General features: G+C 42.0%; 2 protein-coding genes across 3 annotated transcripts in view; one reads left to right on the forward strand and one right to left on the reverse strand.

Moving 5' to 3' along the window:
• mpp2b (MAGUK p55 scaffold protein 2b) overlaps positions 1-18,678 on the forward strand; it is a 33,775-nt gene extending 15,097 nt beyond the window's left edge. For both annotated transcript variants that reach the window (XM_031842283.1, XM_031842276.1), the window contains 11 exons: positions 4,310-4,410; positions 9,726-9,878; positions 10,123-10,278; positions 10,940-11,167; positions 14,210-14,341; positions 14,457-14,559; positions 15,643-15,711; positions 15,790-15,951; positions 16,273-16,475; positions 16,724-16,852; positions 17,369-18,678. In XM_031842283.1, the coding sequence (XP_031698143.1) occupies positions 4,310-4,410; positions 9,726-9,878; positions 10,123-10,278; positions 10,940-11,167; positions 14,210-14,341; positions 14,457-14,559; positions 15,643-15,711; positions 15,790-15,951; positions 16,273-16,475; positions 16,724-16,852; positions 17,369-17,545 (1,613 nt within the window). In that variant the 3' untranslated portion in view covers positions 17,546-18,678. The remainder of the gene's footprint in view (positions 1-4,309; positions 4,411-9,725; positions 9,879-10,122; positions 10,279-10,939; positions 11,168-14,209; positions 14,342-14,456; positions 14,560-15,642; positions 15,712-15,789; positions 15,952-16,272; positions 16,476-16,723; positions 16,853-17,368) is intronic.
• Positions 18,679-23,257: 4,579 nt separating this feature from the next.
• On the reverse strand, positions 23,258-25,589 carry abi3b (ABI family, member 3b). The gene is made up of 5 exons (XM_031842952.1): positions 25,305-25,589; positions 24,987-25,154; positions 24,332-24,511; positions 24,147-24,205; positions 23,258-23,651 (listed from the first exon to the last, which is right to left on the reverse strand). The coding sequence occupies exons 1-5, from the start codon at positions 25,446-25,448 to the stop codon at positions 23,258-23,260; spliced, it is 945 nt and encodes a 314-aa protein (XP_031698812.1). The 5' UTR covers positions 25,449-25,589.
• Between the last annotated feature and the right edge of the window lie 1,595 nt (positions 25,590-27,184).

The following is a 27,184-nucleotide window of genomic DNA, read 5'->3' on the forward strand; positions in this document are numbered from 1 at the left end:
GGTGGACTCACCGGTCCCATGAGATGATGTATGATGATTACGCACCGCATCCCTCACCTTTTTGTCACGAGCATGTAAATACACTGGCATTATCCCATAAAACTCTACATTTCTGTATGTATTGTCCGGTTGCATTTTTCAAAGTTTTAGTCGGCAGTGTTTGAGCTTGAGAACATTGCAAATATTGATATTAAAGTGGCTGTAATCAATATGTTGTATCTTACGACGATTTGAAAATAATGTTGCTTTGAAAATGTCGCTTGTAGTGATGAACCTACAAAGATGAAGACCTCCTGTGCTCGTTTATGGTCTGCCCATTACCTGTTAATATGTAATTGTGCTTCTTTCCCTTACATTCACTGTATTTGCATTGAAAGACAGTTTGTTTATCTCAATGACTTTCGGCAGACCCAGACTGCTTTTATTGGCAGAAAGTAGAAAGAGTCGGCTGCACACCGTACTCCTCTGTGTTTACGTCCCCGTGAGGATTCAGCATGGCAACACAGAGCCGCATCTCCCACATCTTTTCCCTCCATGCTCCACCCTCCCTGTGCTGCCCACTCCATCCTCTCTGTGTTTCCCTAACCTCTCCGCTCCATAGCAACAGAACAACCTTCGCTAAGTGCTGGCTAAGAGGTTCATGTTCCCCCGCTGTGCTCTATCCACAAACAATAACGGCCCAGGTTTGTTTGGCTGCCTCCATGACATTGAGTTTAATTGTAACCCTCACTGGAGCTGGAGCTCAGATGAGACTTTAAAGAGACAAAATCACCTTTTATTCAGGGTTCCTTGTGATTACATGTGCTCTGTTACCACGGCAAGCACGCTCCTATTCTGCTGACCTTTGTTAAGAGGTGATGCTCGAGGCTACCACAGTGCAGTATTATTATGAAGGAGGATTTAATCGTTTTCTCTATTGGCAGTTGTCTGTACACGATCTGAGTGTCTTGGGAACTTGTACATGTTTGTCATGATTATTTATGTGCTCTACTGGGTCTCCTCTTTGTTGACCCCTTGAATCCAGAAGATGCACGGTAGTGAAGGCCTGTCAAACAAGACATTCTCGAGCATGAAAAGAGCTTGAAATTCGACATTTCCCTGGAAGAGCACATGACGTACAAGTAGCTGGTTCAGTTTGTCTGCACACCTGAGTCCCATTTTGTGTTCATAAGCCCCCACCTGCTAAATGGAGTTCTCTCATGGTATCAAGTTACTGTGTGTAGTATCGGGAATTCAGGTTCACTGGAGCGAAAAATGACTTTTGCCAAAGCTCTCACCTCTAAAGGCTCAGAGGATGAAGAATAACACCCGAGTACATTATTACGCAAATGTCTACATCCAATTTATATGCTGGAATGAGACATGAGTAGAAGAAAGATCAATACTGTGAAAGAATGCTGTTTGGTACTGGCTGTGCATTTTTATATGAGGTTTATGCATGGGGTGATGGCTTTGACAGCAGCCGTATACAAGATGAAATACTCCACCTGAATACTAAAGAGAAAGTTGCTGTTTGAAAAAAAAAAAAGAAAGTAAATAGACACAGTATCTTAGTCTGACATTCAGACCTCTTCCTGTCTGAACTGTTGACCTGTATGACCAATCCTGTGTTGTCTTTGCTTTGATGCTTGCCAGTGAAAGTAAGCGATGCAACCCTATTTATCTATATAGAGAGAAGAAAGGCAAAGAGACCAGAGAAGGAGGACAAGTTGGATTTTTAATGATCTCTATGAATAATAGAACAACCCCAGGCATACTCGGCACTGGAAAAGAAAAATGGCTATTATTCTCCGGTTCCTTTCACACCTTCTCTGTGACAGTCAAGCATTGGCACTATCACAGAATATGAAACGCAAAGTCAACATCCTGGATGCACTGTAGAGGACCAATGGAGTGGAGAGGAGAACATGATCAGCGTGTGAGACAAAGTTGTGAAAGTAGTGAAACAAAGAGGAAAGAAAACCTCTCTCCACAGTCCACACACGTCTACTCACAGACGAGCTAACATCGTTGAAAAGTGACGACGTGGCAACAACGCCGGCGTGCAGTTGCGGTGATTAAAGAGAATTATGGAGGACTCGTAAGCCGAGCCTGCTGGTCTGATAGTCTCTGCCAGGCGCAAATCTGGCAACTTTCCTGCTGGAGCAGAGCCGGCGTTTGAGGGGAAAATAGAAGAGAAGCAAGACTTCACTGCGGAAGACTTGTGTAATTATTTATTTGATTAACTTAATGTACTTCCTCTGGCCTTCTTGCCTTTCTGTCTTTTTAATGTGCGTGAAAGCGGAGATGAGGACAGTCGTTCTTCTGACTGTTTGTACACGGGTATACAGTAAATGTGCACGTAAAAATACCTTTTTTTTAAAACTCAGAAGAAGACCGAAAATAGTTTTCTCAAAATATCTATGACCTCATCACTCTTCTTTAGGCATCTTTACAAAACAACAACCCCCACTGTTCTGCTGAGCAATAGAAACATAAATCATTTGCCAGCTTCGTGACAGACCCGAGCTGCACACAAAAAACACAACTGTTGTGTTGTGTGTTCAACTCCCACTGTCCATATTGTTCAATTTTACAGCATCAATAAACACACTTTTTGGCGGTTTCTCTTCCTGTGTTTTCACTCCTCTATAGAATATCAACTTGAAACATGAGTTTGTTCATAGAGAGGATCATTATAAGGGGATTAGAGAACGTTTTCTGTTTGAGTTGATGGTGTTTGAGTCCACAGTGTAATGTTGCTGTTTATTGTCTATAGAGCAGCTGCAGGCATCAATGAAACATGAAACCCACCGAATAAAATGATGGTTCTCTGGGTCACATATTCATGACTCCCAAATAGTCCCAAATCTCGATTTTCACAAGACAAATGCAAATTCTTCTTTCAAGTGATGTTCTGTGAATCATTGAAAAACTTAAATTCACCGGCACGGTGCGATGGAGGCCCGAGTGGGAAACATTAAACCCTCTAAACATGGTCATTGTCATTGGCTCAGAGCACTGCTGTTCTTAATAGCCTCACTGAGCCTCTAGTATGGCCACAGACTTGCTGTTATTTGTCTCTTTAAATGCATGAGTATCTGTATAAATGTACCTGGAGGCGACCATCCATCTCCTTTTTTTTTCCTGTAGTCGTGTACGTGGGGCTCATTTTTTAAATATGCTAGCTTTCTAGCTCGCTCCTATATAGTTTACAGTAGAATAAATCCATATATTTTATACCACTAATAGGAAACCGTAAAAAATAAGTGCTTTTCGAGGATTTATTACACTGCACGAGCTATCATGTCTTATGTTATTATGCATACTGGGTATCCAAAGTCTCCCTTGCTCAGGTTCAACATGTTTATGTGGGGCACAGTCTTCTTACACAAAACTAATTAACTGCCCTCTAATTGGACCATTCAACCTCTTAACGCTCTGTTATGCCCTTATTAGGACATGAGACTTATGAAGCGGGTCGTGCATGATCTGTAGTGGATCACCCATCTGCCTGCATTGTGGGGGGAAAAAAGGTTTGAGTATTTAGCTTTGCAAACAAAGACCTCCGTGTCTTTTTGAGTAAATTACAGACAAATGTTCCCTGTGAATAAATATGCCCACTCTTCTGTCAGTCATGTCCGCTGTGATTAAAGCCTGCTGGTGCGTCATATTCCACGTCTGTGGAGACGCGCTAAAGCTAGACTGAACCTTCCTTGACCATCAGCGAATCGTTGACATCACATTGCATCTGCTGATTGATCGGTCGTCTTATTGATTGATTGTCTGTGGTTTAGAAGTTTGATTTAGCATCTTTAAAAAAGGGCTGCATATGCGTGCATGCGTTTCCTTTTCTGGGCTTATGATCAGTTGACTTTGTCCATATTAGAATCTCGTCTTATCTGGCTTTTTAATCAAGGGGCTTTTAGTTTAGTACAGGCATACTAACTGAAAATAGTATATTTATTCTCTTAGCAACTTTGTTGTTGTTACGCTACCGTGTGTGTGCGTGTGTAGGTGAGAACGTGTGCATAGGAGGGAGGAAGTTGTGGGAGAAAGATACTGTCGTTTCTGACAGACATAAGAGGGGGGTGACTGACAGAGGTGAAATTGCTTGAGAAAGGATGTGATGCAGCTCACTTTGCCTACAGCCTCCTCTCATTCAGCCACGCAGTGTGAACTACTGTAAATGTGCTCTCTCTCTCGCTCTCTCTCTCTTATTTTCACTGGGGTGATCTATTCAGTCTATTTCCCATGGGTAACTGTAAAATATCTTATTTTTGTCTGTGTGTGTGTGTGTGTGTGTGTGTGTGTGTGTGTGTGTGTGTAGCTATGCATCAGGCCCTGGACACGCTGAGTGACAGCACAAGCTCCACAACTGCCAATGACCTGGACCTCATCTTCCTCAAGGGCATCATGGAGAGCCCAGTGGTGAGAGCAACTCTGTACTGTAAATGTATGTGTGTGTGTGTGTGCGTGTGTGTTCAGAGCTTTTAATGGGACTGTTTCCAGTTAGATGGACAGACTAATGGATGAGTCAATGAGAAAGGACTTTCACTATATAGCAATTACATCCCAACACTACAGGCTACTTCTATTTCGTTGGATGCCAGTGTATTCAGCTGCAAAATGAAGGATATTTTATGCATGCAAATTTACAATTTAAATGCATTTGGTTAAATGGCAATACAGTTTTGCATTTTGTCTCAACATTCAAATTTGATTTCAACATCATCATTTGCGTGTGCCTTTTCCTGCATTTACGCGGACACGTAATTCATAACTAATCATTATGTTTTCACAGCGATTTGCATTTGCTGTTTTTACAGCATCATTACATTTAAATTTCGAATTTTTGCTTGCAATAATTACCCTCAAAAGACAACTTAAATTCATCAAAGACAATCACATTACCGTATGAATGGTCTTGCTTCATTGTTTTCTCATTAGAGTTTTCTCATAAGAGACATTTTATTTTCACTCTGTCATTCAGGCAGCAACATTCAGATGAAAACCTAAATAGCCAAACAGCAACTCTCCTCTTTGCTGCTTCGTGCCGCCGCTGGCCTCATTGTTACCTTGCAATACTGATTTCCGAGCTTTGAGTCATTTCATAACTTTTTATGTCGTGAAACGGGATGTTCGGATAGAAGCTTACATCAAGAGGGTTTTTTTTTAAACTCAAAGGAGGCAAAATATGTTTTGGCAATTATTTGGCATATTATAATATTTAGCTGAACACAGAGAAGACATCTGTCTTTTTTTGAAGGGACTGTTGACATTGTTGCCCAGCTGTCGGTCACAAGGCAACTCAACAGTTCTATTGCCAATCGGAGCAAAAGATTGAAACGCTTGTCAGTGAGCAGCACAGCTACCCGTGACACGTTTGACAGGTTGACGAGTGCAGCGGGAGCAGCAGCCCCTGTGATCAATGGAGAATCCAGGAATGAATGGCAGCCATTAAGTTTTACACTTTTGTATTTATTCTATTCCGTTCATAATAATGTAGAATTGAAAATGATTCACTTGCACATTATCCATAAGATTGACATCAATCCCCTACTAGTAGTACTACATCATCCCGTAGAGTGGGAGAGGAGAATATGTAGAGCCAGCAGCACCTTGTAGTCCAACGCTGTAATACTCAAATCCACACCGCTACAGCACTCGAGAAGGATCGAAGGGTTTTCCATGCTAGACATACTTGAAATACATATGCCTTCTTCTTTTTTTGTCCGCAGCCTGTTGATCAGAATGGACAAGTTACATTTTCAAATCAGTTTTGCTTTCGCACAGATTTGTCTTGGACAGTTGCCCAGACATTGTATTAAAGTTAGTCCTGGATGGAAGCAAATCAGTGAAGTTATTCCAAGAGCACTCAGACGTGTTTGGCAATTGTCTTGTTGTTTTGGCTAAAATAATGGTAATAAACACAGGTAAACCCAAATATGATGACAGAATATATTCATACTATTCAGACCTTTTAAACAATATCCACCATCTGTCTCTCTTTGTTCACATTTGACAAGTTTATTTATAGTTAAATAAAGCGAAGCTGCAAGCTCATCCATTTCCAGCAAACTATCCCCAGACCTTTCTTCTCTTTGAGCAGTGACATCCACCTGATACTCTTCCAGTATTTCAGTTTTTGCAGTGTCATGAGCAGCGAGTGTACCTGAACAATATGTTCATTTATGTTGGATAGAAGCACCAAGCATGTTTTTTTTTTTCTTACACTGAAACACCACTAAAGCTCACTGTCTGCTTAGCAGCAGGTATTGAAATTAATTGACTTGGTTCTCCTTATGAAACCAATCACAGCTAGTTCTCCATATACACGTGGAGGAGAGAGATGAGGTTGTTATGGAGCAGCAACAGATGTTGAAAGAGCTTAGCGGTGGCAGAAAGTCTGTCTTTCTCTGGTGTCAATGACTTCCTCTTCCACTTCTTGCCAAGAGCCCAATTTCACATAAAAGTGTGCACTTTTTCATAAAACAACAGGAAGAGAAGGAAAGAGTACACTTCTGTTCACTGCAAAAGCACGCAAGGAGAAAAGTAGAGATGCAGTTCACGTCGCGTACTGAAATTCATTCCGTGCCTTTTCCTTCATGGTTTATGCCATCAACAGTCATTAGTATGGATTAGCACATTTATCTTTGGAATTGTGCACGGTCCGTGTTAGCTGGGTTGCACTGAGGTGGTAGCTGCTTGTGGCCCATGAGGCCTCTCTGACCGGGGAGATGAATTGGTCTGCTGGGCTACAGCTCAGAGACTCCGACAAGAGCCAGAGGTAACACATTATGCAGTCTCATTCAGTAATTCAGAGGCATTTCTGCTCAGGAAATTTGGAGATGGACTATCCACAGGGAGCAGTAGGGAACACTGCATACAAAGCCTCCCGTACGGCTCACAGCAGAGCCCGTTCTGCTCCCTTCCAGCCCGAGTTCTCTCCGTCAATTTGTTTTTGGTTTATTTTCACTAAAGACTTAAGATTAATTTCCTGTATGTGTGCGTGTTGGCGTCTTAATAGCACAACACTGGTATTAGTACTGGGTGGCTGTGAGGCTTCTCAGAGACATTGTATTGATGAGCATTACCATAAAAGATTAGTCTGCTGATGCAGGCTATGAGTCAAGATGCCTTGCTCAAGGATGTGAAAATGATTTCCAAGATGACCACATGGTGGATCTATAAAGGCTTAACAAGCCATCGCTTAATGTGCTGAGAATGTAAAGAAGGCGATAACAGGGACAGAGCAAGGGTCCAAGCTTGTGTGCATATGGCATGGTGACTTTAGTGAATTGTGCTGATTGCACCCCACTCACGAGAGAATGATGCAATCAGCCCAACCTGCAATTCTGTGATGAATCTGAAGGGTGACAATGAACAGATACCGACAACAGGCGCTATCCCCAGTGCTGGATTATTATCAGCTATGACAGTGGCACTGACTTGATGCTTGGCTCTATATCTGACTCAGTGAACTGCAGTTAGACTTTTAGTTATGTACCTACCTTGTACATTTTAACTTCCAAGCCATCGCATTTCCCCTGTTCAGACTGTAAAGGACACTCCAAGGTCTTTGATAAATAGTGCCATGCGGCCTCCAAAACATTGAATACTGCTTTTATACAAGCCAGTCTACGCAAAACTATTTAGTTCTTATGTGATTAAGCGGTGAAATCTTCACATGCTGTAGTGCACCTTATCTAATGTAGCACTCAGTGCTCACCATGGAGCTGCTGCTTTAAAATAAATTCCTAATGCACTAGATGCTGAATGATAAGTCGCAGTCAAAGGCAATGTGAGAAACTATCTATTAAATTTCCATTATTTAAAGTGGGATTTGTATTACCGACTGTGGCAATAAGTAAATGACAAGATAATGGCTCATCACGCTAAAACAATAAGTACAGAGGAGTCATACAGTTAGGGACCTGACTCACTCATGTCAGTTGCACAGCCGTATCTAACATTATTTAACATTAGTCATCATAAGCTACTGGTCATACCAGACCAAGTAGGGCTGTAGTGGAAAAAAACCCTCAGTGTATTGAATTCAGCTGGTGTTTTTATTGCAAATTAATTCAGGTTTTCATATCCAAGATCATGAATGTGATTTTATATGTCAGAAGTTTAAAAAGTCATTAGTCTTCCTTTTAAGTAATTTTAAGTAATATTACCTTTTATCAGCCACCATTGATGACTATTGGGAACAAGATTGATCTGATTACAGCACTGAGCTTTATTGGTGAGATGAGAAGACGAACTAAACCAGACATGTCATGAAGATGCAGAACACAATTATGACGCTGCTTTGTCATTTCCTTTTTGCCTTTAAAACAGCAGTGCTCATGAGGAAGATTAGTAATGTCTTGCAATTATAATGAAATGGGAATTTTAAAAAGCCTCAAATTTCAGCACTTGGCAGAATAATTGTTAAATAAGTAGTGTCAATGATGGAGTTTATATCATCAACCTGATTGGCTGATAGTAAAGAAAATGCTCAATGTAATAGGACAGTACGAAAACATGCTTATCCTTGTCGTTTTTGATGCAATTAGTCATTTTTATAACTAATTTAAAGTGGTGTCAAAACAGACACGTGCCTCAGAAATTGTGTTCATGGCTCTCAAAACAGTGTCATCATATAGCTGGCATGTAGTCCAAGGGCCCGACACTGACAGCTCGCTCCATCCGGTTACAAAGGATTCTGCCAAATATCACAAATGAGCAAAGTCCTTGTGCCGCATCACTGAATCACTGTGTTTAAGCCCACGTCCAGATAATGCGTGCTGTGCTAGTGTGTGTGTGCAGAATGTGTGTAGTAAAGTGCACACGATGAGGCTGTGTACATGCAGGCGATCGAGAGAATATCTGTTTGTGTGTATCTGTGCCCTGTATCCTGTTTCTCGGCAGGGATCCTTCCTCTCTTCCTCAGACAAACAAACAACGTGGTGGCCAGAGTTGTCATCAGTCCCTCCAGACAAATCCTCTGTGGGAACGCCTTGACACTGTGGACCTTCAAATACAAGATTGCTGTGTGTACAGCTGCAAATGACTGTTGATATGTTAAGGGTTTAAACAATATCTATGTTTTTTGTTAGTTGATTAAATATCATCATATTTCAGTATAGAAATCTCATTTATTTGCAAAACAATATGGTGTGTAACGTAACAGAAATATCCCAATGATAAAAAATGAATGACTTTATCCTTTCCCATCTGGTGCATTTTATATCTGCGACCTGGTACCAGAGACGTGGAAGCCATATCCAATAACCACAGACACATGGCGGCAGAGAAGGAGAAAGTGAAAAATGAATGTTCCCTGAAATATTGATGTTTCACAGCAACATACTGAAAACTCCTACCGGGTGCAAGATTTGACCCAAGTTTGTGCTCAGTTTTCTTGTTTTTTGTATCTTCCATTGAGGATTTATGAGTGCAGTCTGCACGTCGCTCTCAGCAGTGGTTGGCTTCAGGTTGCTGTTTTGTTGTTTGTTATGGTGCCCTTATCGGTGTTGCTGAGTACAAAATAAACGGTCCTGCAGAAGTCAGAAAACCTGCCATTATAATTCAGCAGAGTGCATCAACTGCTCACTGAGAAGGTGCACGAAAAGGAACTAGATGTCATAGATTCCTTTTCTGAAAGACTGGTAGAGGCAAATCAGGGGATCAAGAAAATCCTGGCACTTGGAGAAGGAACCTGAAGTATCGTGTGTTTTATATTTATTAAATCCCAGGCCCATGAGCAGTTTGAGGAGCCCAAGCTCGAGGCTGTGAGGGAGAACAACGTGGAGCTGGTCCAGGACATCCTCAACGAGCTCAACCCGCTCTCAAACAGGAGCCAGGCAGTGGACGAGCTGCTCCGCATCCTGAAGGAGCCTCACTTCCAGGTCTTTCATCTCACAGCAAACCGTAGCTTGAATTGATTTCTTTTCAAAGTGATGTTCATGCTTAATGATGCTAGCATGGATTAGATTGATATGGAGTCCATGCAGTGACTGACAATTGCTCTGCACAGGCCAGAGCAAGGACACCTGGTTCGACAGTAAAGCATGATCCTGTCATCGTCTTGCAAGTGGAATTGTTTGTCAATGCCATCCTCAGTGTTTGTGTCACCTGCTGGTCTGCTCACAGTCCCTCCTGGAGACCCATGACTCTGTGGCGTCCAAAAACTACGAGACTCCTCCCCCCAGCCCCTGTTCCTTCATGGACTCAGCCCTCAACAACCAGCCTGTTCCCCCAGACGCAGTCAGGATGGTGGGCATCCGAAAGGTGTCTGGCGAGCACCTGGTAAGTCGACTCAGCTAATGAGCAACCCATTGTAATCAGTGGGGCAGGATAGAGCCCTCCTGTCAATTGTGAACAGATAAAACGCCTTAATTAATGGCATCATGATTTGTGTTTTGGAAGCAGCACTTGCCCTCAGTTTAATGAGATTTTTCCGTAGCATTGTTAAAAAGAGAAGGAAGTCAGATTCAAACTGCTTTGCAGCACACAATAGGGGAGATTTATCTGCAGCACCTTGACATGTTGATTAATACCAGTGATAACTTTGCCAGGTGCTGTATTGTCTAACATTTCGCACCGACTCTCTGCCAACTGTTAGTGGAGTCACTCACAGGTTCGTCATTTCACATGTTACTATACAATGAAGGAAGTTGCTGGTGTCACGAAATCCAAATTGTGGCAAATGTGAGGAAGCATAAGTGGAAACTGAGTGGGACAGAAAAGGAGCAACAACTGACAGTAAAAAGCAAGCACACCCTGAAATGTATCTTTATTTGAGCCTAAATATCTTCTTTATGGAAAAGCTGCTGTTAATTCATTAATGAATTAATTAGAATTATACTGTTATTGTTCCGAAGAGTTCACATTTGTGTTGTTCTAAAATAGACTGTGTTGTTTGAGTGAAGGTAACCCACTGACTGTGTGCGTGCGTGTGTGTGTGTAGGGAGTGACGTTTCGAGTGGAGAATGGCGAGCTGGTGATAGCCAGGATCCTCCACGGCGGCATGATTGACCAGCAGGGTCTGCTCCATGTGGGCGACATCATCAAGGAGGTGAACGGCAAGGAGGTGGGCAACGACCCCAAAGTGCTCCAGGAGATGCTGAAGGAGGCCAGTGGCAGTGTGGTGCTGAAGATCCTGCCCAGCTACCAGGAGCCACACACACCAAGACAGGTCAGCTGGGGGGGGGGGGTACGCACATCAAAACAATCGGCGCAAGCATCTGTTTCTCATATACACACACACACACACACACAGAGGGAGATATAAAGAAGTGTGTAAAATCTGTTTATTACAATGGAGACATATAGCTCATATACCGTTTGTGCTTGTTTAGAGATACGACAACTTGTGTTTGAAATGTTTTAGTGACACATTGAGTCTCATTCTCTTTCAAAATACACATTTCTGATCACCCATCCTGAAATAGATATTGTACAAAAGTTGTGATTAGTTTGAAAGGATACTGTTATTTCCATCAGTCAAGTAAGTACCACTCACTGCTCTCCCTGGCCCTCTCCCCGCTGCCTGTAACCTTGTATGCTGTGCCAAGAATCATACATCTACTGCTATAGCTTTGGAGATGACTTTGCCTATTTAGATGTAATACCTGCTTTCCAGCTTTGTCACTTGTCCAAATTTAGGGTAATTTTCTGCTCATAGATAATGGATCAATATTTGAAGTTTGCAAGAACCAGAAAGACAAAGAGGGATCGCACACTGACACTGGAGTCCTTTCCTGCTGCGGTTGTAAGGTTCACATCAGAAATATTATTCCAGTTAGTCGGATATCCATTATTTGTAGGAAATTACTCAAGAGAGTGTTCTAACGGCTGAAAAAGGTAATGGTGTGTTTGTGGCTCTCCTTGGGTTGTGCTAGCTAATGAACACCAGCTTTCTAAGAACCTAATGAGGCTAGCGACACTGAAGATGTGACCCAGTTTAAACTGAGGGGGAAATAAATGAGTTGCGTTGCCTGGTGATGCCAATAGGATGGGAGGATGGAGCACATCGGAGGATGCAGCGCATGCAGATCGAGATGTGTCGGGCACAAGGCTCTGTGACTGATCGGTCTCAGCAGTAGAGAAGAGGAACACTAGAGCTTGAAGAAGCCGTGCTAAATGAATTACTTACACTAGAAACTAAAATATACTGGAACACAATCTACAAGGAAATTATGTAGAGAGGGTTTAGCACAGACAGACACATGTGTTTGAAGCATATTATTGCTGTTCGGTAAAATTATTTCTAAAATTTCAGAATGAAGTGAAAGGTCAACAGTTGGTTTCCTACCAGATGATACTTCATTCTTAGCCAGGCTATCAATGATGGTCAGTTGGTTAGTCCACCACTTTATATCTCAACAACTGTTGGATTGATTACGCTGACATTTTTACAGACATCCTTTATGCCCCGAGGATGTCCCCTACTGACTGTGGTGATCCTTACTTATCCTCTAGCACCTGCTAGGTTGACATCTCTGGTTTTGAGTAAAAACGTCTCTCAAAACTAGATGGATTGCCATAAAGTTTGGTATAAACTTTCATGTCATCCACTGATTGATTTGTAATAACTTTAGTTACATTTTTGGTTTGCTTAACGTCTTCTCTACCGCCCTCATCAGATTTTAATTTGTCTATTAATTGGGTTTATGACCAACTATGTGCAAAACTAATGACATTCCCATCAGCCTTTGCTGTTCTTTGTATTAATTACCAATTAGCAAATCTTAGCATTGTCGTTGTGAGCATGTTGCCATACTTTACACTCAAAGCACCTCTGTGCTTAAGCACAGCATGGCTGTAGACTCTGATGCTGTGTTCACACAATGAGTGGCATAGCAACAGGCTTAAAGTTGTTTTCAATGGACGCCGGTGACATGAAGCTACAAACTGACACGTGACGCTTGTCGCTGCTGTGATGGTCATGATGCTCTACAAATCAAAGTTGAGCAGGTCCTTCCAATCACATGTTTTTGTTTAACATAACTACGTCAAGGAGCACTTCACCAACACTTCAACGGCAACTCTGCAACAGTGTAGCTGACTGCGCTTGACTGTTTTTGACGCTTTTGTCGCTTGTAGCGTTAACATCTTATTCTTTTGGCTTTATATTAGCCAAGAGAATTCCCTCAGTACGGAGAGGAACTTCGTAATCTTTGGAAATGAAAACATGTAAACTATATCAAAAGTGGAATTTGCAGCTTTACATATGACGGTCGCTATTAAGTAGATTTTTCACCCTGATGGCAGCAGCCAATCTGGCGAAATCATCTAAAATGGCTTTCATATAAGAGAACCTAACACCCACACAATTCTAAGGGTTATTAATTGAAAAGAGTGTGTTCAGAGTCATGGCCCTTTCGAACATTTCAGAAAGTGCAGACTTCTCTGTAAGAAGACCTTTGCATTGTGAAACCAGAGCGTACAAGTCTTTAGTTTTCCTTTTTGTGATGTCGGCCCTGGATATCAAAGTGCCCACTTGAATACCTAATAGCGACCGTCAGTTAGAGATATTAAAAGGTGACGTGGCTGTGCTCCCACAGTGAAGTGCTGTGTAGGTAGATGTTGTACTGTGTGAGGAGTTGCGATAATAAGAGTTGTTCGCAGAAGTTCTCTCTGAATGTAATCCAGCTGTCTGTGTGTAACGCCTTGAGCTTTGCCGTCGCATGGTGACTAAACTCAACTGACAGCAGCTCCCTTTGGCTGTGAGTCTGTCCATTGTGTCATTACAGGGCTGGAGTGAGACACACACAGTACAGTAAGGGCTGGCAGCCTTTTTATGCTTCAGTTCAGTACGGGAAAAAGGCGTCACGAGCAAGGGGGGGGGGGGGGTAGTTGCCATGGCTACAGATTTTGGCTCTCTCTCTTTATTTCTGTCTGTCTGTCTCTCAGACTCCTTGTCCTGTCGGTGGAGGTTGGGATTCATGGTTTGGTTTGAGCTGAAGCCTTAAGTTGTCGGGAAAGTGAGCTGAGAGATGGAGTAGACTTTAAGTGCTCAAGGCTGTTTGATAGTGCCGGACACTCACTCACCCAATCCATCTAGCACACATCATGTACTGTTCATACAGCACACCAGAGGCAGCATATATATTCATTCCCCAGCCTGTCTATTCAATTAAACATGTATTTTTCTTTTATCAATCAGTCTGTTTTGACATGCATTACAGCAATTGTACTGACCCCTTCCCTCTCTTCAACATGTTTATCCATTTAGGCCTTTGTGAAGTGTCACTTTGACTACGACCCATCCCATGATAACCTGATTCCCTGTAAAGAAGCAGGGCTGAGCTTCAACAGTGGAGACGTTCTGCAGATTTTCAACCAGGAGGACCTCAATTGGTGGCAGGTCAGTACAAGTCCCAGGATATTCAACATTTTTGTGCATCAATTGAGCTAAGACTGAGGGTGTTTTATTCGCCTGCTTGTTAGCGCGTTGCCTCATTCTTTGTGTGCCCTCACAGGCCTGTCACATAGAGGGAGGCAGCGCAGGTCTAATTCCAAGCCAGCTGCTTGAGGAGAAGAGGAAAGCGTTTGTGAAGAGAGATCTGGAGCTCACTACCACAGGTACACCTCTCAGCATCAGCAGAGCAGCAGAGCAGAGAAGCACTTCTCATTATGCAGATTCGACACAGGCTCCTCGCCGCACAAACACACCGGCAACAAAGACAACATCTGTTCCTCGCCATATCATACAAGCATTTCTTATGGCGCCGGCCCGCTCATCCTCCCCTCACCTCTCCAGTCTGTTACTCTGTCAGTGAGCACTGGAGGACTGGTAATGAGCATCGCTGTGACTCAGGCAGCCAGATTGCAATCTGCGTGTGATTAAGCTGCAGGCTCTGCCCTTCGCAAGCGGCTCTCCCGAGAAGGAGAGTTGATTGAGGAGTGGTGATAAGACCCCCGTAAATACAAACCTGATCAATAATCATCTCCTCTCTTATGAGATGCCGGGTGAAAAGAGGCTCTGCTCCTTTAGATTTATCGCCTCTCTGCCGTTTCCTCAGCAGCAACAAAACAGGTGGTGAGACACAGCCGGCAGCATGCCCTTTACTCGTGGAGGAGAGGAAGATGACAGCCTCACTGTACTGCCCTTGGAGCCTGGGAAGGACACATCTGTTTGCTAGCACGCTTTTCACATATCATACCAACTAAGAGCGTGATTTGAATGAGAAAGAAATATGTTAATTGGTCCAATTCATACATTCAGGAAAAATACGTCATTATTTAGCACTGTGGCTGTAAGGTGCTAACAGAAAATAGGTGTCACAGCCTGAAGGGTTGGATTCTGACATGGAAATAAAGAACTGATCTCATGTTTGCTTCTTTTCTTGTCTCTGTTCATAAGACATTCTGCCCCACGGCTTAAATAATCTGCCGTATTGATCAAACGGTGGTGCAGATCGCCTTGTCACAGGTGTCCTCTGGCAGCAGACTGGTTGCACATAGACTGATAAATATTGGTGCACAGTGCCACCCAGTGGCCTTGTTTCTCTAATTCTAAAAAAAAGTTTGGATTTATGACCCTGCAGTGCATTCAGAGGCATTCACCTTGATACGACATCATTTTGACTTTGTGGAAGTGGGTGGCAGAAACAAGCGCCGAGGTTGTACGTTTTATTGAGTTTTTTTTGTTGCTGTCTGTCTCAGGTCCTCTATGTGCTGGCATGGGTGGTAAGAAGAAAAAAAAGATGATGTATTTGACTACCAAGAATGCAGGTAACTCACCTCACAAAGTATAAATTCACCGTCTTTTTATCATTATGTACATCTCCCTAATTACTAGTTTCTGACTAGAATTTGATCGGCACGAGCTGCGGATATATGAAGAGGTTGCCAAGGTCCCGCCCTTCAGGAGGAAGACGCTGGTTCTGATTGGTGCGCAGGGGGTCGGCCGTCGCAGTCTGAAAAACAAGCTGCTTGTGTCGGATCCCCAGCGGTATGGCACCACCATCCCCTGTGAGTGCAGCCAATCATCATCACACTAAAACACATACAATGACAGAAAATCCATCTTTCATTCTTTTGTTGTTGTTACAGTGTTTGTTGTATTGTTGCATGCTGTGTTACTGTTGTCATTTAACTGCTTTTCCCTGAAGTTCATTTCTTTCCTTGTCATCTTAGTTTGTCATCTTGGTGTTGAAGTTTGAATGTTTTTTAATATATACATATTTGAAATTGTTATATTTTCTCCTTCTTCTTGTGATTTCATCCTTGTATTTTAGTGTCTGTATTTGCGCTGTGCAAGTGATCTATTTCGTCCTCTTTTCTGTCCTTCAGTCACCTGCAGAAAGCCAAAGGTGGACGAGAGGGATGGCCAAATGTACTCCTTCATGAACCGTAGCGAAATGGAGTGCGACATCAAAAATGCTCGTTTCTTGGAGCATGGCGAGTATGACGGGAACCTGTATGGCACCAAGATCAACTCCATACACGAGGTGATAGACACGGGAAAGATCTGCATCCTGGACGTCAACCCACAGGTAGATTCTGTTCCTCTGCCATCTAAACTTTACGTACAGCTCATTGCTACTGAAGTCCTTTCAGGCTCAGCACACCATCAATGTTTATCAAAAAGGATCTCTTAATAATCGACATTATTTGCTGGAAACACTCAGCTTATTTTATTTGCATACATTAGCATGATAGACTTGTTAGATTCTCAACTTAACAATTACGTATGTGTTACAGCGATTCCCAATGCAGTGATTGTAACTGTTTGTCTCTGAAGGCTCTTAAAGTCCTGCGGACGTCAGAGTTCCTGCCCTATGTTGTCTTCATTGAAGCCCCGGATTTTGAGGTTCTCAAAGCTATGAATAAGTCCGCAATCGAGTCAGGAGTTGTTACAAAACAGTTAACGGTAAGTGTGTGTTTTCTTAAAGGCCTTGAAAACCCCATTCTCTCATTCATGTTATACTATGACAAATATTGTCATTATATGAACGCTCAGTTTGGAACAGTTTGTTGATTTCACATGGTGATGTTTTTTCAAAACTTTTAACTTTGATCGTTGCTTATTTAGTCACAGATATGTAAGAAAAGAGAAGAAAGGAATACTTTTAAAACCATGTTTTCATGCGACTTTAAAAGTCAGTGGTCCAACCATTAGAATCAACTAAACGGTTACATTTTGTACCCTAAATCAGTTCGACTGAAATGCATCACATGAAAGATTATGGTATTAGTAATTGGAATGCCTAATGTGTTTGATTTAGTCAGCATAGCAAATGGGAAAGTTGAAACTAATTTGATTTCTGTTGCGCACAGCTTTCACTGTTTACTCTGTTCTTCCATTCGAGTAATTGCCTGCTCATCGTATTTATGTTCACCTAATGGCCTCACTGTCCCGCACCTCTCCCTGAGATGCTCTCTACAGGACTCCGAATTAAAGAGGACGGTGGACGAGAGCGAGCGCATTAAGCGGGCCTATGGACATTATTTTGATCTTTGCATCGTAAACGACGGCCTGGACGCCGCGTTCCGAAGTCTACGGTCGGCACTGGACAAACTGTCAACGGAGCAGCAGTGGGTTCCTGTCAGCTGGGTCTTCTGAAAGTCCCCGAGAGCACACCAGCAGGGTGCCAGGTCCACAGGCCCAAGGTCAGAGGACGGTTTGGTAGCTCCAGAGGGGCTGTGTCCACGCAGTCATTGCTGGTGGAGGTCTGTAGTGAAGTGTCATGATTCAGCGCAAATGACCAGCCTCATGTAGAGCGTTTTTGTACAAACTTAGTGTTCCTCTGTTGAGCCTAATGTCAAGTTGTACTTTATTTGTCAGAATTGGGATAATTTAATTGATATTTGTTCAGAAGGGTTTAGAGTTGATTATGAGGTTTAGTGCAATAGTGTGAGTGAGTGTGTGTATGTTATCATAGACGTGATAATAGACTTGGAGTAAAGAAAACGTTTGCAGACAGCAGTGCTCTATTGAAGGATATTGAACTCTTTAGCCTTTCCTACTTTATGTAGTGTAATGTTTACATTGGATTGGTAGGACAGTGAAGGAAAGATACCAAATGTTTGTGATAAAAACTCAATATTTTACCATTTGATCATACAGTATGATTGTATGTGCTCATACGTGTGCTTTATATTAAGTCACCACTAATTTGAAAAATAAACAGCAATAGATCATTTTAAAGAACCATATACGTGCAATACATTTACTCTACATACTGTATACACACTAGCATATTTTGCGTTGATTTGCAGTCTCGATTTGTTTTGTTTCCGTTTTAATGTCGGTTACATTTGTTTTCCTGTGTCTGGTAAACGTGTGTGGTTTTGTTTGACGGTGAGAAGACTCAGCGAATGGATCACAGTGTCTAACTACTGCCTGCTTGATCCTGTTGTTGTTGTTGTTGTTGTTGTCTTTGTAGCACTGAGAACAACAACCAAAAACTGAAGAAGTAGCCTACAGTATGCACTGATTGTATAATGAAGGCAAACAAATTACTAAACATTACAGGTCGGACAATTATTGGAAGTTGTCACGTTTTTTTTTTTTTTTGTTTTTTTTTGTTGATGTACAAAGAGTAAGATTTTTATCAGTGGCTTCAAATTCACGCTTACTTTTGCCTTAACATGGTTCAAAAGCCAAGGAAACACTGTTATCACTGTACATGTTCCTTAGAATTTAGAGAAAATAATACTGGCAACTCATTAAATATTTATTTAACTTCCCTCAAACTTGTAAGTACTGTATTGTAATAAAGAGTATATAGTATAACATCGAGAACCACTTGGTGCTTTGATGATTCCGCTGGTGTGTAGATGACTACACTGTAGTTTTGATGTTCATATTAAATGTTTTAAAATGGAGTATATTGCTGTACTGTCTACAGATAATATTAATGCAATTTATTTTTCAGTTAAAATCAAAGTATAAAAGAAACAACAATAGTATTTTTCAAAGTACACGGATGCAAGTGAAGGTGCGTCAGCGTTAGCGGTCAGTTACTATGGATATTAACCGATGGAGGCCTGCTGCAGCCTCTGTGGCTGTGGGGGGTTTTGGGTGCTGGATGAGGGTTGTGGGGTTGGACGCAGAGCTGCTGTGGACGTCGTCCAGCGATGAGGCTCCAGAGGCAGCGTTATCGGGTACATCTCGTAGGGCTGCAGCGAGCCCCCTGGCCAAACACTCGTCAGCTTGGGGTCGAACTGCATGAAAGACAGTGAAGTACAATGGTACTGTAGCCACACAGTTCATTTTAAAATGGTTACATATTTCAAATCATATAATAATACAGAAAGAATGAGCCTGAAGCTCTACATTACTAACCTTCGAAAGAACACAGAGCAGTTTTCAGTGTTAAGGGAATAGTTCATTTTGGGAAATATGCTTATTGGCTCTCTTGCTTGAGAGTAAGATGAGATCGATACATGCTCATGACACGAGAGAGCAATCTTCTCATTTTGCTCAAGCAATTAATCATATTTCCCAAAATGTATATCTTAGACAAGTGTTGATTTTTTGGGGACTTTTAATTGGAGTTAAAAAAATATTGATTTGAGAATCCACTTACAGAACCACAATATGGCTCTGACTACCTAGGTGCTCCTATGTGTTAGGAATATTAATGAATAACAGACGAGTAGTTTGAGTCAGTTTGCAGTGACTGAGGGTGACTGTAGTGAGGGCAAACACACCAGTGAGTATGGGGGTGGGTGATCCACAGTGCTGTACCGAGGAGGGAATCTGTCGTAATGTCTGTCCTCTGTTGCCCGATCTTCAGGAGAAGAAACCGCGTAGATCACTGAAGACGAGTTGTCATCATGCGGTGTCGGTATGGTGACGTCGTACGCTGCTCGTTTCTTTCTTACCTGCAGATAGAAGCAGAGGAGCACCACAGCTAGGGACACCATCAGGGCTGGGAATCTAGGAGCACATTGCCATCATTTTCAAGACTGAGTTATTTTTGTGTCTCAAGTCAAAACAAAAAGTCCCTTCCTGTATGGAGGGATACATTCTTGGCTTTATTAAACTACTTACAGATATTGGACGATATTCACTGCCACAGTCATGGCTGGAATTGATGTCAAATTGCTGACATTACTGGGAGGGGGAGGGGATCAAAAACAATACAATTATGTGAAAAATGTACTTTCATTGACAGTGTGACTAATCTTTAAAATGAGAATAATGTCGATTGAATGCAATTACATCCACAATCTGTTCTGAAATACAATTCAAGTTTTAATTCCTATTAAATGGATACAGTATAGGTACAGTGAAATAACGACTGATAAGTCAACTGACAACAATCGGTGAGTGGGTGTGAGCTGACATCACAGGATATGATGATGTGTCAGCCTTTACATCTTCAATCGCACCCGAACAGTTGCTCGAGACTAACTGTCCAATCACAGTGTTGTGACCTGAACTGATCCTGAATCAATTATTCCACTTTAAAACCCTTTGAAAACTGCTCAGCACTGCACAAGTAGAAAAGTTAAATCAAGACGTTTGGAGTTTGACAAGTAGCATTGATGACCAGCCTACGGTTTGACTTTATACCGTCTGAGTTTAACAACTTAACAACAGTGGACCTTCATCCTATAAATCTTTTGCTCATGACAACAGTATATGAAAAAAAAAAATAGAATTGACATAATTCTAACATGTTACCTTAACGATACAGAATTAGAAGATCCGTGGATCATTATGTTACAGTGGGATGAGTCCTTACCGTATTTGAGAATCCAAAACATACAGAAACTGTCCTGCCCTCAGGATTGCGATCAAAGGATTATGCGTCACTTAGGGAAGTGCACAACCTGAGGAGCTTTTACAGCATTATTGTCTTTTTTAAAGACACAGGACTTAGAGGTGTGCTCATGTGTCTTGTATATTTCTAGTGTGTGAAAAAACAAAAGGATAGATTTGTGAACGATTGCTATTTATTGCAGTAAACCAATAATTATGGCTTCAGGGGACAAATATCAGACCGCTGCTCTGTTTCTACTCACGGTATACAAACTGTCATAATAGCAACAAAATAGTGATGGCTGAATTCTTGGCACTATCTGGCCTGAAACCCCATCTTCCTACTTTGCTTTTTGGGAAAACCAAACTTAACACTATTGTTGTACATTTCAAGTGTGATTTCTTAAATTGATTTTATTCACAAGTATAAATTAATTTAATAAATTACATACATAAAAAGGAACCACAGTACTTAAGGCCCTAACTCAAATATTTTACCTCTTTAGAAAAAACATACATACATAAATACGTGCATGCATACATACATACATACGGGGGCGTTTTAGTTGGATTGTTCTAGAAGATTTACTAGTTGTATCAGTCGTATAAAGATTCTCCTTTCCATCAAGCGGATTGCTTACAGGTAGATTAATCCTATACACATATGTCCCAAATAAAACTTATATCTCATACAAGCAGAAAGTGTATTTAATAAAGGTACCCTTTAAATTGCAAATTTTGGCCCCGATCTTAGTTTAAAAGTAGGGCTGAAATTCAACATTCATTATTTTTTCCCGCTACAAATTCACAATCCCATTTCCCCATGCAGACGGCCTTACAAAAGCTGATTCACGACGACATGTTTTGAAGTCATTTCTAAACACCATTTCACAATGTGACCATCGTATTGACTCTTATTTGATTCCATAGACCTACGCTGGGATGAAAAGATACGGATTGTTAAAGCTAGAAGGTGTTTGAAGAGGAGGAAGAGGAAGACAAGGAAGATCAGGCTTGCTCTGAGTAAGCCGGAGGATCTGTGTATGACGGTGGGGGGTCTGGATGGGATGGTGCGTCAAGCTGCAAAAAGAGAGAGACATTTAATTAGAGATGATGCAATTTGGCTGCTGACGATGAAATCTCGTACAACTGTTTCCAGATCGTCCTCATCATGAAATATGATGAACGTAAGAAGGCAAAGAAGATGCATACAGCACTGTACCCTGTATGGAGGAGGTGGACTGACATCTCTTGAGCAGTACATAGGAGGGTTTCTGTAAGGAGGCTGAAAATATACTTCATATACTGTATGTCCAGTACTTCCTCCTTTTCTTCTTCCACCCGATCCTCTTCATATATGGGGATGACGTACACAGATGAAGAGTCGGTGGGCCTCGGGGGCCAGCCTTCTGCTTCTCTGTGCTTCTTTGCGAAATGGCAACAAAAAACCCAAAGAACGATACCAGCGCACAATATGGGGATCCTGAAATAACGGACAGCTTATACGAGCAGCACGCATACAATAATAATGTATAAATAAGACAAATTAATCTGAGGGAATACTTACTCAATCGCAGGATAAAAAGTGACCATGGCAGTCTTATTTTCCAAATCAGGCTTCACACCTGAGGAAAAGGACAAATCCAATTTTAAAGTTGAAGATTTTTAAAGTTAAAAATGTACAGCATGTGTAGCTTTTATGGCATATTGCCACATGAAAGATAATAAAGTTGAAGAAAGTAATCAGCGGTAGAAGGCAGTGGCAATTTCCTTTCCGTTTTTGATGAATATACAAGAATGGGCCTCGTACGATGAGACTGCTCCTAAGGTTTCAGGCCTTTAATAAAGTCAAATATAAAACAGAACAAAGAAACATTATTCAACAAGTTTGGATGAGCTGTCTCGGACTTATTTGAATAACTTACATGCTGAAAACAAAGCTTACGTTCCAGTACAAGCCATGCAGAGCAGGATAAGTAGAGCCCTGACTTGCAACAGACATTTTTATAGCCTCATTGACCTGTTTAAAGTAGAAGAACTCACCGAGGTTACAGCGGTGACATAAGCAACTTATTGACACTGCTCTCACCACACGGCAGAATGACGGTGGGCTAAAGGCCGCTGGCTGTTAAGGGGACTCTTACTGATTAACATAGGTTGAGATAGACAACACAGAAAGGTAATCAGGAGGGGGAAATCACATAACAGGACAACACAAGAGTCCCTGTTTCAGCTTGTTTCTTTGGAATGCAGTCAAGGTATAGTTGAAACATGTTGGAGGTATTTCTACTGCAGCTCTCTGCGCAGCACATTTCACTTTGAAGCAGGATTTTCTGTCCCAGAGAAAAAATATCATTTGAAGCTCACACTGAGCCATTTAACACATGTGAAAGAGCTCAAGGTAAACCACTACACACACTTTTTCAACCTTTTTATTTATGCTTAACGTTGCTCTCAGGCCCGAAAATATTTCCATGCAGCTGTACATGTTTTACACATGTAAATGGCAAAACCCAGCATGCCTGTGAGTTGGAACAAAAGCATCCAATAACATAATGTTCATTAGCGTAGGAGAGGGGGAGGGGGAGGGGGTGGCGGCACCATACCAGAGGTGCCAGTGTGAAGGGGTGGTGGTGGAGGAGGTGGAGGGGATGCAGCTCCTGCTACAGGAGGAGGTGGAGGCGGGTAGGAGCCGTTTGATGGACAGCTTGGCGGTGGAGGGGGAGGCGGGGGGAGACATGTGGGTGAGGTGGAGAAGGGCGGCGGCGGTGGTGGGGGGAGGCCAGTGTCCATGGAGGAAGAGGGAGGTGGTGGTGGTGGTGGAGGGGGAGTGGGCATATTGGGGTCCAAATCAGCAGTAGGAGGAGGTGGGGGAGGCGGGCTGCCGTTGATGGGGTCGGAGGCGGTTCGCAAGGTGGGGACTGATGGTGGAGGCACAGCAATGCCCAGACTGGATCTGCATACACAAAATAGACCTTCAGGTACTGTGAGCCATCATGACATCCTGAGAGTGACACAGTTTAGATTCTGAAGGAATAGTTCCACATGTTGGGAACATTGTTATTTGTACTGACTAATGATATAACATGTTAATTAGTGTGCTTTAGAGGTGATGCTATAGGTGTTTCTTTTGTCTTCGGACAGAGCCGTGCTAGCTGTTTCCAGTCTTTATGCTAAACTGAGCTAAGCTAACCAGCTGCAGGTTGTTGCCCTATATTTAACGGACAGACATGAGGCTGGCCTCCATCTTCTCATCTAACTCTCGGCAGAAAAGTGAGTTCGCATTTTTCCCCAAACTGCTTCTTTAGTCCATAATAGAGAAACCTTTCAGACATGATCATAATGTATACAGGTCATGCTATGCCCATATTATAATAATCAGTATCGTAGTGGAGTGTTTAATTGTAGTGTTGCTAATAACAGGGAAAAGGAGAACTTTATCTATACGTACACAGAGTATTCTGCAGTAGTGAGTGTGCTCTCTGTTCTCTTTCTGGGCTGCTCAGCGATCTGTGGGGAGAAGATAAATGAAGGTGATAAAAAAACCATGGGGGGGTTGCATTGTGCTCGGCATCCTTAATCTAATGGGAAATAATGAAACACAATTCTGTCTTCAAATTTAGTTTTCAAATTTACCTCAAAACAGTGGCCAGTGAAGTCCAAGATGGAGAACGACAGTGGCACTCTTGTGTAGCTGCTCGCTGCCTCCTTGCCTGAAGTCGGTGGGGTCATAAGCTTGGAGCGGCTCCTGTTTTTGGGAGTAGTAAAAGCACCGATCTCTCTCCTGGCAACCGTCTCGTAGTGGATAGCAGCAGCCTGGATCAGAGCACAGTGTGAACACAAGATTTTCACACCACTTGTCCCCCTCACGAGAGTTTCTTTCTTCTCTCTCAACAATAAAACAGATGGATCACAGCGACCACACTGACCACAGATTAAAGGACCTGCCAGTAGAACAAAAGCACTGTAACTATACAACCAACAGTAAGACTCTCGATATTTGTATTTTAGTTTGGGTTCCTGAAGGTGATGCATGCAAAAAACAAATGCAGATCACTAATTTATTAAAACTAAAATAAAACCATAGTTATTTCAAATGAAATATGTCACTTTGTGCAGTGAATACAACTTTTATTTCTTTATTTTTTGTTCATTTCAACAACTAAAGAGCAGACATGGTCCAACCTTCTATGGACTGTGCGTCGGATATTATTATCTTTTGCCAGCTATGCAAGGGTCACATCACGCAGACCTCAGGTGTGGAGCATTTCAGGTGAAATGTGCGACTCACCAGTGACAGCAAGTTGACTGAGGACTCCATGTCACTGATCTGCATGAACTGGGAGTCCAGCAGCCTCAGCAGGGTGCTGGCCAGACTGTTGATCTGGTAGGACACACTGGCCAGAGCCTGGGCAGCCAAGCCCTTGGCCTCCTCAACAGCCTTGGTTGAATCCTCTGCCTGAACGATTATATATATATATATATATATATATATATATATATTACAACGATATGTTGTTACACGCTTCAAAGGCTTCTCATAAATATCTAAAAGTATGCCATAGTTATGCTTTTAAAGGGCACTTATTTTTTTACGAGCATAACTCACCTGGAGAAAATTGTTCTCGCAGTAATCTGCGACGCGCAGGAGGTTGCTGTGGTTATCAACAAGATCCTTCCTGGCAGCTGGCGCTTCTTTAAATATCCGAGTAATAACTTCAGACAAGTTATTTTGCTCCGTCATTTCTCCCATTTTGGCGCTGCCTGCTCAACAAAACCCTTAAAAAAAAAGTATTTACTCTCGCTGTTGAGGAGGATGTAAAACCTATTTTGGCGACAGTCAGCCAAGGTAGGGAGTTGTTATGTCGGCGGTAAAAGGCGGAATTACCGCAGGGTAAAGATTTTCAGAGCAGCTGGTCTCAGGGCAGGGCTCGCTCCATTGAAACAGGTGATCCAGAAGCAACCATGATGTACCTTATATACATATATATACTGTATATATATTCATCTTTATAATATCGTCACAGAGGCAATACTATTATTTATATTATAACATAATGTATATAATGTGATACCAGGTGTATCACATCACGTCTCACGAGCCACTTGTGTTATTTATAGAATCCGCTAGAGGTCAGTGCTGCAGAGAAAAGTGTCCCTCTCAAGAGTCTGACTGTAAGGGAGAGCGGGGTTGGTTGTCACACTCATTAGACTTCACTCCCTAGAGGGCACTGTTTCAAATGTTGAAACACAGTTTTAAGAAATGGTGTCAGAGGTGATTTACAGGGTAATTTCAGGAGTGAGACACATTGCGGTGAGAGTAGTTTTAGTGTTTTTTCTTCATGTTGAAATGTAAATAGCCAGCTCTACTGTGATTCTATTCTAGGCGTTCACACAATGGGTTTATTGTCAAGCATTGTTAACATTAAACAATAGGGAGAGCTATAGTATATATGGGCTTTTTTTCATACATGTGGTTGTCAGCTTAGTCGGTAGCAAAAACAAATCCCAGTTGGGGATGCTTATCACATTTTCCTCATGGGTTTGTTCACACATGGAGCTGAGCGTGAGAGACTCACATAAGGATGAGTTGAGTACAACTACATTAATTGTTCCTGTTTATGTTCTCTCGATGTTGGAGACATCATATAAAATGTTTTAAATTCATTTTTAAGGTTGCTTTTTATTCTTCCACATTAAATTAAACGGCACAAGGCGTATTTGATAGTTCATATCTTCTGAACAGAATAAGCGAAAGGAGAGTAAGGTCACTCCATTCCTACATGACATTTTAGGCTTTAAGTACAGACTGAAAGGGAATCTATAAGGGATGCAGTTTCTGAGAGATTCAAATGAAAGTAAAATGTGTGACCCCGTTCTTCGTACCCTGCATTATGAATGATGATGATGATGATGATAATGATGATGATAAATGATGCCACGGACAGTATAACACAAGTGTGAACCAGCTGGATCGGATAATGTTTCACTTCTAAGCGTGTTTCATGATGACAAAATGCTCAGCCAAAGTCAAAACACACTGCATTGTTCAGGATATCCTGTTGGCCTGTAAACAAGTTAAATTACCCAGCATCCTTGATTGTGTTTGCATTTATGCAGAAGTTCACGGTGGCCCAACTCGTTTTTAAAGAGGTTTCTGTTGGCTTACATGCGCACGATCCAGTCTGATACAATGCATCTGATTGATGTTTTGCCATGTGCCAGTCTAGCAGGACACTTTCACCTTATTGAGCCATGTGACAAACCACAGTAACATTTTATTTGGATGCAGTTTAGTGTTGATACCTGACTATCAGGTGACTACTAGATGTCTGATAGGGCCACTTGACTGTTTACATGTTGCAGCTCTACAGACCTTTGTACACTGACCTCAGCTCCATATTTTGGGGTGCATTTTATGCCTTTGTAAGATTGCTGACAGTAAAGAGATGACAGGAAATGAGGGGAAAGGAAAGGTGAATGACAACA

The sequence above is a fragment of the Anarrhichthys ocellatus genome, unplaced genomic scaffold, assembly GCF_004355925.1.
Source record: "Anarrhichthys ocellatus isolate YVR2014 unplaced genomic scaffold, GSC_Weel_1.0 scaffold4, whole genome shotgun sequence".
NCBI classification, from domain to species: Eukaryota; Metazoa; Chordata; class Actinopteri; order Perciformes; family Anarhichadidae; genus Anarrhichthys; species Anarrhichthys ocellatus.

Coding starts and splice junctions, on each gene's coding strand:
- abi3b (XM_031842952.1), bottom strand. CDS start 25,448: ATGGGAGAAATGACGGAGCAAAATAACTTGTCTGAAGTTATTACTCGG. Junction 25,155..25,304: donor GCGAGAACAATTTTCTCCAG/GTGAGTTATGCT, acceptor ATAATCGTTCAG/GCAGAGGATTCAACCAAGGC. Junction 24,206..24,331: donor TCACTGGCCACTGTTTTGAG/GTAAATTTGAAA, acceptor TTCTCCCCACAG/ATCGCTGAGCAGCCCAGAAA.